The sequence below is a fragment of the Parus major genome, chromosome 5 (assembly GCF_001522545.3).
Source record: "Parus major isolate Abel chromosome 5, Parus_major1.1, whole genome shotgun sequence".
Lineage (NCBI taxonomy): Eukaryota > Metazoa > Chordata > Aves > Passeriformes > Paridae > Parus > Parus major.
Genome location: NC_031774.1, coordinates 3,831,764 through 3,842,345, shown reverse-complemented (window position 1 = coordinate 3,842,345; position 10,582 = coordinate 3,831,764). Strand labels below are relative to the sequence as shown.

At 51.0% G+C, this 10,582-nt stretch overlaps 2 protein-coding genes and 1 non-coding gene across 3 annotated transcripts; 1 reads left to right on the top strand and 2 right to left on the bottom strand.

Annotated features, from left to right (window-relative positions):
* Nucleotides 1-156: 156 nt before the first annotated feature.
* TRNAS-GCU lies at nt 157-238 on the top strand. Its single transcript has one exon. It is a non-coding gene; the product is annotated as a tRNA-Ser (tRNA).
* A 1,320-nt stretch (nt 239-1,558) lies between these two features.
* On the bottom strand, nt 1,559-6,454 carry RPUSD2 (RNA pseudouridine synthase domain containing 2). Its single transcript, XM_015629580.3, has 3 exons — nt 5,957-6,454; nt 5,190-5,486; nt 1,559-4,221 (listed from the first exon to the last, which is right to left on the bottom strand). Exons 1-3 carry the CDS (start codon nt 6,437-6,439, stop codon nt 3,430-3,432), a joined length of 1,572 nt encoding a protein of 523 aa, XP_015485066.2. The 5' UTR covers nt 6,440-6,454; the 3' UTR covers nt 1,559-3,429.
* A 307-nt stretch (nt 6,455-6,761) lies between these two features.
* LOC107206320 (protein-L-isoaspartate(D-aspartate) O-methyltransferase-like) lies at nt 6,762-10,549 on the bottom strand. Its single transcript, XM_015632075.3, has 9 exons — nt 10,489-10,549; nt 10,249-10,383; nt 9,381-9,485; nt 9,035-9,066; nt 8,488-8,592; nt 8,151-8,271; nt 7,942-8,027; nt 7,634-7,803; nt 6,762-7,361 (listed from the first exon to the last, which is right to left on the bottom strand). Exons 2-9 carry the CDS (start codon nt 10,361-10,363, stop codon nt 7,349-7,351), a joined length of 747 nt encoding a protein of 248 aa, XP_015487561.1. The 5' UTR covers nt 10,364-10,383; nt 10,489-10,549; the 3' UTR covers nt 6,762-7,348.
* Between the last annotated feature and the right edge of the window lie 33 nt (nt 10,550-10,582).

Genomic DNA, 10,582 nt, shown 5'->3' with positions numbered 1-10,582 from the left:
CGGGGTACTCGGTCGCGGTGCGGTGGCTTCGCTCCGCACTGTGCCAGTGCAGGGCCGTATAACCAGCGCCGCCGCGCAGGAGAGAGGCGGGCAGGAGGAGATGGTGGGGGTGGTGGGCGCACTTCCTTATAGGCCCGGTGAGAAAGCAGCTGCTGTGACGAGGTGGCCGAGTGGTTAAGGCGATGGACTGCTAATCCATTGTGCTCTGCACGCGTGGGTTCGAATCCCATCCTCGTCGGAAAACAAAATTTTTCCCTCACAACAAGTTTTTTTTTTTTTTGCTCCCCACACTTCCAAGGTTTTCCTCCGGCCCTTGTGGGGAGGAAGAAACGCGGAGGTGGCGCCCGGGACAGACAGGACACAGCATCCTGAGGGATTTAGGGTCACAAGACAGGATAGAGTGTCCCAAAGATTCTGGGGGTCGCAACCAAGAGGGAGCATCATGAAGGATCTGGGGTCACGCAAGATAGCATCCCAAGGAATTTAGTGGTCACAGCCAGGACAGGGTGTCCCGAGGGACTGAAGGGGCTCATCCAGTATCCAGCTTCCTGTGGTGCCTCTCCCTGGGGTAGCCTGACTTACCTCAGAACACAGCTCTGCTGCAGCATCCAGCTGTGACAATGGCAACAAATTCCTTTTAATCTCAACCACCTCCAGAATCCCCAGTAAAATGTCTTATTAGGGCTGCCTGCGTCCTTCGTGAAAGCTTTGAGTAATAATTAAGAGGGATGGAAGATCTCTCCTATGAGGAAAGGCTGAGAGAGCTGGGATTTTTCAGCCTGGAAAAGAGAAGGCTCCAGGGAACACTTAGAGCCCTTTCCAGGGCCTAAAGGTGATTTTGGACAAGGGGGAATAGCTCCAAAACATAAAAGAGGAGATTTAGATGGGATATTGGGAAGACATCCTTCCCTGGGATGGTGCTGAGGCCCTGGCAGAGGCTGCCCAGAGGAGCTGTGGCATCCCCAGGATTCCTGGAAGTGTCCAAGGCCAGTTTGGAGAGGGCTTGGAGCAACCTGGTCTAGCAGGTGTCCCTGCCCATGGCAGGGGGGTGGGACAGGATGGGCTTTAAGCCCCTCACTGAAAAATTACATCAAGTTCTCTTCAGATAAGTAATTAGAGCACTTGGCTTTGTGTTCCATGAAGTTATGGCAATTTAAAAAGGAGAAATGAGTGTATTGACAAGATACAGGAAAATTTTTCCTCTCTGCCTAAGCCATCCATGGTTCACTTAAAAAAAAATAAATCAGAATTTGAATGGAATTAAGAGTAGAATTCAACGAAATGCAGAGTTTCCAGGGAAAGTGACATCTCCCACCTCTTCTGTGACAGCTCTGAGCCCTCTCTGCACACACTGCCACTTAAATCCTTCTGGAAATTAGATCATACCAAATCCTGGGCAGAGAGAGTGGCCAGATCACAACGGTGCAGCCTCACAAAAGGTTCCCAACCACAGTATATGGGTTAAAACACCATGGGACACCAATTACTGTGTGGAAGGTGAGTGTTCAGGGGCTAATTCCAGTCAGACATGCACAGGGAGAGGCCAAGGCATAGGAAGTTTGCCAGGAGGGTTTATTTGTATGGAATACAAATACACTGTGCTTTACCACAGTGAGATAAACGTTCTCCTGATAAAGACAGAATTATAAGATCATCTAGGATGGAAAAGACCTTCAAGATCAAGTCCAAACCTAACCCAGCACGGTCAAGACATGTCCAGGTAAAGATGTACTAAAGAAAGGAATTCTTCCAGGACCTAGACTTTGTATAGAAAACTTTATGCCCACAACCAGGACCCTTTATTTACCTCAGACCAAATCTCAGATGGGAACTTATCACAGGGCATGTCCAAGAACAATATTTTACCAGCTAACGAAACATCAAACACTGTTTTAACATTAAATAAAATGCAACTAGAGGTAGGATCCTTGTGAAATAAATCCTAGATTTTCATTGCTCAATCATGGAAACAGAAGCCCAGGGGTTTCTTGACCAGGAAATCAAGTTGCCAACTGCAGCCATTATTCCAGGAAAAGGGGAAAAGAGCAGTACTGAGCTGAAGTTTCTTCTCAGGCCCTTTGGCCCCAGTCTCAATCAAGAAAATCCCCGACAGAGCCTTTTTTTTGTAACAAATTTTTTACCAAAAAACCTCCCAGCATAACATGGGACACATCAAAATCTAATTTAAATTCCATCCCGAAATCTACCCCCTTTCCCCACCCTTTCAGCCACCCTTTTTGATACAGTGAAGGTACCCAAGTTCCATTTATTTCCATGAAAGGTATATTCCAATGGATCAAAAATTTAGATAACGATTTTTTAATGATTTTTAGCATCATCTCTCCAAATATCTGGAATTAAATTAGAATAATGAAACCACTTGCAGGACGTGGAAGAGCAAAGCTCAAACCCTGAGTGAATTTTTATGGAAATACTCAATATCAGCTGGATAATCCAGCAGAAAAAGACATCACTTGGCTCCCTTGGGCTACTGGAAACATGCAATGGTTTATTGTGATTGTGTCCTGACCCTGGTGACATAATCAAGTGATTTCAGAAGGAAGGTACTAATTCTGGTGGGCTGGCCAGCCTGAGATCTCCAAAATTAATATAACAACCTGCCCAGAAGCCAAGAATCAACTGTGTAAACACTGACAAAAATAAGAACTATGGTGATATTTACCATTCAGTATTATTTTTTAAAAAGTCTTCTGCTTCACAAAACTGCTTTTTTTTTTCTTGAAAGCTGATCATCATACTGAAGTGGTATTAAAAAATCTCTTTGAGACAAAATCTGGGGAACAGTACCTCCAAAACCAACCCCAATACCTGCACTCAGAACTCTAACTTCAGTAATTATTTGAATGAATGTTGGAAATTTCAAAGGCAAGCGGATCTTGCTGACAAACAGCAGGCACAAAACAGATCACAGTGTTCTGGTTTTACCTCACAGTGTTTTCAGGAGTAATCTTGTAGTTTTGAAATCAATCTGACAATAAAACACAGTAAAAACAGTTTTTTTTATGACATGACATCCAGCAGCTCTTACTGTAAGACACGAGAATGCAGCAGGCTGGAAGAAAAATCAGTTTTTGACTTTTTTTGCATGCACTTCATTATCCATGTGGATAATTGATCCAGAATCCGTTGAGGAGAAGGCAAAGTTGCCTGTGCTGAGCAGAGTTTGGTCCTTGTTGCCCTCAAGCGCTGGTTCACTGAAGGGCAACATAAAGCTCCTGTTTTAGCCTCGTTTCCCTGCTCACTTTTTGCAGCATCTGTGGGAAGCAGGACAGCTCTCCAGCCCCACTGATCTCTCCCACCCCAGCTCATAGCACACTTCGTTCACCTCAACCACAATGAAAAGTCAATCTTTGGTCTTTGCACGCCACTGTCCCGGCCAGCAGTGTCCACAGGTGCCAGGTATCCTGGTCATTCCTCCCAGTCCTCCATGGCCCACTCGGGCATGCTGGAGCAGTACTCGAAGTCCGTGCCCTTGTAGCGCAGGGCGTGCAGGAACATCACCAGCTCCTTGGGAGACGGGTCCCGCCTGCTCGTCCTGCACTCCACACACAAAGGGTCCTTCTCTTCCCAACCCTTCTCCCCTGTTTGCCCATCCTGATTCCCACACAAACTCAGCTCTTTGTCTTTATCAAGCATTTCCAGGTTGATATCAGAGTTCAGTGGGCAAGCTGCTGCGTCATCCCTCTCGGGATCCTTCTCGTCCTCAGCAGGGCAGGAACTCCCATTCATAGGATGAGTCTCAGCAGACTTTGTGCAGTCACCTGAACTCCCACAGTCTTTACTTTCACCACTGGAGTTCAAGTCCTCCTCCCCAATACCCAGGACCTCCAGGCTCTGTTTGGAACGATGCTCCTCTACCAGAGCCTTCAGGAGTTCCTCATCCGTCTTCCCGATCTTCCCGCCCTTGCCCCTGTCTGGGCCCCAGGCCTCCATGTTGTAGATGGGATCGTTGACAATGGGGTGGCCCAGGAACTGCAGGTGGACGCGGATCTGGTGCGTGCGGCCCGTGCGCGGCAGGCACCTCACCACGCTGCTGCTGCCGTTGTAGCTGAGCCTCTGGAAGAGGGTTTGGCAAGGCTTCCCCTTGGGATCCACGCGGCACACGCCCACCTTGTAGGAAACCACCAGGATGGGCTCCTCACAGACCACCTCGTGCTCTGGGAACTCCCCCACCACCCGGCAGACGTATTCCTTCTCCAGCTGCCAGGAGACACAAAGAGGAAGGCTCAGGAAACACAGTGGAAAACACACCCAAGCTCCAGCCTCGCTCCTCCTCCCTCTCCCCTCAATAAAATACATCCAAAGGTGGTGTTTTATTATAACAGGAAAGGGAAAAAAATTAAATCAGCTACTTAAAGCTGAATTTCCCCTCGCATTTTCCCCAGCTAGTTGGGAAATCAGGAACAGAAAGACCTGGCCTATTTGCCTCGAATTAAATTTAGGAGCCATCTCTCTGCAACCTTTGGTTTACATCCCTGAAGCCAATACTGGAAAAAGTTCTGTTTGGATCAAGAGACTCTGGAAAAAATGGGAATTTTAAAATTATAAAAGTAGTGGATAGTTGACATATGTCCACTCACAAATAGATCTCATCTCTAACTGGTTTACATGATCCCAGTAAATCTGCACAGTCCCATGGGATAATCCTAATCCTTTAGGGAAGAAGATCCCCTCCAACCTAATATTCCCAAAATAATTAAAATTTTTAGATCACTTTCAACCTAAAATTACCAAAATAAATTAAAGTTTTAGGAAACCCTTTTCAGCTCAGTATTACCCAAATTCAATTAAATTTGGAGGCAATTGCTTTTAGTCCAATACCACCAAATTAAATTAAATTACCACATTGAACTAAATTTCTAGGTGATCCCTTCCAATCTGATATCAGCAAAAGCAGCTAAATTTTTAGGTTTCTCAATCTAATATTATCACACTAATATCACCAAATTCAATTAAATTTTTTAGGAGCTCCCTTCCAACCCAGTATTACCAAATTCAATTTTTACTCTGTCTTTAGCCTCTTAGGGATGGGAAGCACCAACAGTTAAGAACAGTGACGTGACCATGAGTTGTCTGGGGAACTTGAGCTCATCTAGACACCAAATCTGGCCGACTTTGGAGCACAGCTGCTCCAGGACAGCACAGCAGCAGCGGCTCCCAGCCCTCACCTGCCTCTGCCGGACCTGCTCGTCGATGCGCTTGGACACGGCCGCGGTCTTGGCGAACATGAGCACGCCCGAGGTCATGCGGTCCAGGCGGTGCAGGGTGTGCAGCTCCCGCAGGCCGTGCTCCTTGCCCAGGATGAAGATGACGGTGTTGTGACGGAACCTTCCGCAGGGGTGGACGGGCAGGGACGAAGGCTTGTCCACCACCACCACCTCCTCATCCTCTGCCAGGATGCGGATGGGCTGGGCGGTGACCGGCGGCTCGTGCCGATGCACCGTGTTCCTGAGGAAGTCGTTGTTCTGAAAGGGATATGGACAATTAGCCTGAATCCAGCTTGTGCAACCACCCACAAACAACAGGGACGTAATATTGTGGGAGAAGAATTAAAGCCCCTTTCTCCTGGGACCTCGGATTTAGGCAGTGTGTGTGTCACCGTGTAAATCCGATAACTTGCCCCTCGGGTATTCCCGTTCCCAAGGGCCAAGGTGGCCGTACGGCACGTGTGGTGCTGCAGGATCCACACATTCCTGAATCCAGTGGGGCAGCGATTTCCAGGAAGCCCCGATTTCCCCTTCAACCCCTCCACAGGGTGCACAGAATCGTAGAATCCGCCGACTAGTAAGGAACCCACCAGGATTATCGAACCCAACTCCTGGCCCTGTGTTATGTGACCACGCAGCCCATGGTGTGATGCTCACGGCTTGGAGCAGGCCGGGCTCTGCCACCAGCCCAGGATCCCCCCGGGAGCGCCCACCCCGGGCCCGCCCACCTTGAGCACGATGTCCAGGTCGCGCACGGGCTCCTCGTTGAGGCGCAGGCGGCCGGCACGGGCGGCAGCGCGGTAATAGGCGAGGGGCTGCGCTCGGAACTCGGTGCCGAAGACGTGCAGGAGGCTGCGGCCCACCCAGCGCCCCTTGCAGTAGGTGCGGAAGTCGAAGTAGTAGGGCCGCACCTTGCGCAGGCCGCCCTCGAAGTAGTACGAGGTCTCGGCGAAGTGCTCGGCGCCGAAGCTCACGCCGGCGTTCAGCTTCCGCGGCGGCGGCACGTACCGCTCGCCGCCCGCCAGCCGCCGCTTCTTGGGGGCCGGCGCCGCCTCCTCCTTGCCGGCGGGGTCCGGCTCCGCCTCCCGGGCTCGGCTGGGGCCGGGTCCCGGCTCGGCCATGTCCCCGCGGGGCGGCGGCGGCGGCTGGACCCCGAATCCCGCCGCGCGCACCCACGCCAGCCACGCCGCGCGCCGCACGCCGTGACGCATCGAGCTGCGCCGGGCGGCGCGACCAATCAGCGCGGGCCGGCACCGCCAGGCCACGCCCCCAGTGCCCCTGTCTCGTTCCCGCCTTCCCCTCCTGCCCCGGGTCGTGAGGGAGCGAGAGGAGGCGGAGGCGATGGAGGAGCGAGAGCGCTTTTCTTTATTTACCTCCCAGCAGTTTCCCCGCTCAGAGCTGCTCCACAAATGACCCTCGAGCCTCACCGCAGCCCGCCTGCCCCATGTGAACCTCCTCAATCACCGCCTGCGGGAGGGACACGTCAGAGAAAAGCCGAAACACGAGCATTTCTTAATAACCCAAATCAGAACAGCCAAGAAATGAACATTTTTTATAATCCCAAAGAGGGAAAAGTCCAGAAATAATCGTTTTTCAAAACTCCAAACAGAAAAAAACACTCCAAGAAACGAGCATCCTTCATAACATTAAAATCCAGTGCTGCTGCCCATGATTAAATTAGGTGGTGCAGGCAGGAGAGGACACGCTCCCATGTTTAAAAACAATGACAAATCAGGGTACATTGCTGCTCCGAGACACTAATTGCGACTTAATTTTGCCAAGCATTAGGCAGAGTAGTCGATATTAAAGTGGTTTTAGTGAAGCTTTAGGTATTCGTGTCTGCTTTCAGAATTCTCTGTGAACTGATGTTATCTAGAGTTTATCAGAGAGGATAGCTGGAGTTGTCTGGATCCACTCCCTGGAAGCTGCCACGGCCTCCAAGAGCCTCCCCTGGTCTTGTCCCTGTTCTCCATCCCTCCAGAACGAGCTCCTCTGAAGCAGGATTTCCCTTTATCCATTGATGAAATTTCCATTAAAAAGCAAAACCATACTGACCATCTACAGGCCTAAGTCCCTCTCAAGAGCTTTCTGAGGTGCCTTTAGAGATATCCATCCATGTGTCAGAGGTCATCCCTGAGGCAAAGGAAAACCAACAGTTACTACTTCCTCAGTTCTGTGCCAGCATCACGTGGAATTTAAAAACACACACAGGCTCCAGAAAAAGAGGAAATAAAACTCTGCAAGCTCTCTCAAACAGAAGATACTCCCTGCTTTGCCAAGCTGTTCTCTCCCTTTTTTTCCCACAAACGGCATCCACCAGGGATCCAGGACTCGGTCAGCAAAGCCAAGGAAAGCAAGCTCAGAGGAAGAGGAGGGAGTGTTCCTCAGGGAAGAGCAGATTTTACCGAGGCCACTGCTTTTCCTTGTCTGTGAGAGGGACGTAGATGACGCCCATGAGCTGGGTCTCGACGATGTGCCCATCACTGGTCTTGTCATACTGCATCAGCACCTGGTTTGCTCCCTCGGGCCCCACGGGCACGATCAACCGCCCACCCGGCTTCAGCTCCTTCAGCAGCTGCAGCACAGAGAAATCCCACTCAGCAGAGGCAAAAAGCCCCACACAGACAGTGGGAATGAGCAGCGCTGTGAATGTCATGACAGAAAAGAAGCTCCCAGCGGTTTCCTCATTTTCTCTCAGCACAGCCACTCTTACCTCTCTGGGGACGGTGGCTGCGGCCGCTCCCACATGGATCGCATCGTAAGGAGCCTCCTCGGGATATCCCTGCCTGCCGTCTCCAACTACAGAGAGAAAACACACAGAGAGGACTTTGGTTGTCATAACAACTCAAAGCATCAACACAGACTGGAAGGACTTGGAGGAGCAGAGCCAAGGGAAAAACCGTGAGATTGCAGGGAGCTCACCCACAAGCTTCACACGGCCGGAGCTGAGCAGCGTCGGATCATCCTCTTGGACGTTCCGGATGGATTCGTGCACCAGCTCCTTGATGTGCTCCACACCCACAGCTTTTCCTGTGGGGCCAATCTGGAAAGAACAGTCAAACACCTGATGCTTCCCTTATGGAAGAGACAGGGCAGGTTTCAGTGGGAATTGGGGAATTTCCAGGAAGAAACTCCAGAGGTTCTGAAGAGGAGGTGCAAGCACTGTGCCCCTTCCTTGGTTTTAAGGCTGAGTAGTCCCAGTTATATCAACTAATCAGGGATGTGCTTCCCAGGCTGGGAATTGAGTACCATCACTCACCATCCTGGCGAAGCACGCAGTGAGGTATCCGCTCCCAGATCCCACATCCAGCGCCTTGGCACCTTCCACCAGCTGATCCTTGAGCAGCTCCAGCGCGTGGGCATGCTGCAGGGACACCCAGGACAAGGAAGTGGGAAACATCCTGGGGTTAGTCTCCTCTTCCAACACTTCTCCTTGCTTTCTGATTTAATCACAGCACGCCTGGCCTCGTGCCTGACACTTCCAGAGCAAAACTCAAGTGTCAGACCTGAAAGATCTTTTGCAGGACATCATTTAGGCAGAGGCTCAGGAATTAGATGTGAAACAGCAGAAAAAAAGGTCTCATGTAAAAAGGGGGACAACATGGAATTCCCATCTAAGCACACTTCTAAAGCAACTGAAAGAGTATACAGGGAATTCCTCTTAAAAAGGAAAATCCCTAAAGAAACAAGCAGGATAATCATGTCCATGGGGTGTTTCAGTTTTTTACTTGAAGGAAAATTAAATATAAAAAGAGAAATAAACCATTCCCTCCATTTCTGTTGAAAGTGAGGAGTTTTCACCTTACCATGTGCGGGGCGCTGATGGTAGCCTTGTAGCCTAAAAGGAAACGGGTGACACAAGTTATTTGATATAAAATTCCCAATGGGAACAGTCCTTAATTCTCCCTCACCTTCCCCTAAAAATAGGAAAACACTTGTCTCCTGTCCCAGAATCACAGGATGATTTGGGTTGGAAGGGACCTTGAAGCTCATCCAGTCCCTGTCCCTGCAATGGGGACACCTTCCCTTACACTAGGCTGCTCCAAGACCCATCCAGCCTGGAACTGGACATTTCCACACCTAAACCATGGAGCACCTGCCAAGGCACCTTGTTCCCTGCTGACAGCAGATGCTTTGACAGAGGTGACTCACCGATGGATTGAGGAGAGTCCATGTATGGGAAATACTTGATGTAGTGACCTCTGTCCGTAGCCAACAGCACATCGAAAACTCGCTGAGACTTAATGATCCCTTTTTCTGGGAAAGAGGGAAAAGAGAGACGGGCAGGCCTGAAATCTTCAGCATTCCAGGAAGAAGATATTTAAGAGGGGAAGCACACTTCAGGGAGTTCATGGATCTGGGGGAATTAATGAGGGATCTGAGACAGCAAAGCAAACGCTGATGGACAGACATCCTTTCCCATTCCCACTAGGGGCCCAGCCACCAGCGTGGCCCATCTCCAGAGGGTGGCCACCTGCATCCACATCAGCTCTGCCACTTCCAAGTGTAACGGGAATGAAATGGAGTCACGTTCCACGGCAGGAAACACAGACTCCGCTTCAGGTTTCAGCAGTGAACTCAAGGGCCATGACTGCAGAGGCATCCAACAACCCTTCACACCTTTCTGTGGGAATTCTGGGCAAGTTTACAGCTATTTTTATGTGTATTCCAGCCCGCTGTCCTGAGCACCAGGCACCATTCCAGCCCCCTGGCACGGATGTCTGGGGCACTCGGCTGCACCCCCGGGCTCGGAACTCCGAGCTGCAGCACTTTAAAGGGCGCCACACACTTCCAGAGACAGGGAAGGAAGGTGTGAAGAGGCTTTCCTGCCCCTGCTGGCATAACTCCTTGTTTCCATCTATAAATAGGACAAGTTCAGGCTGGGGCAAATGCCGAAATTCAGGAACATTAACCCCAACCCTTCCGAGTGAGCGGTGTCACACGGTGTGACACTAAATATCCACGCACAGACATTAAATATCCGTTCACTGCCATTCCAGCGGATGCTGCCGGCACTCACTGTAGAGGTTGTTGACCAGCTCCGCGTGCGTTTTCCCGCTGGATGTCCAGGCCATGGTCCTGGCGAACAGCAGCCCCATGAGTGCCAGCACGGCGCCGGACGGCAGCTGGCTCATCCCACGGACACGGCAGCGGCCTGGGGAGAGAGCGGGTTCAGAGCCAGGGCAGAGCTCCCCGTGTCCCGCCCTCGTTAAACCATGGCAGGTGTGACAGCGGCTCAAGGATGTCACACCGCACTCGCCTGCGCCGCCCGGGACCACTTCCGCCCTCTGCCAACATGGCGGCGCGGCTGCGTCAGCGTCCCCCACCCTGCGGACCAATGGGCGCCCTCGCTC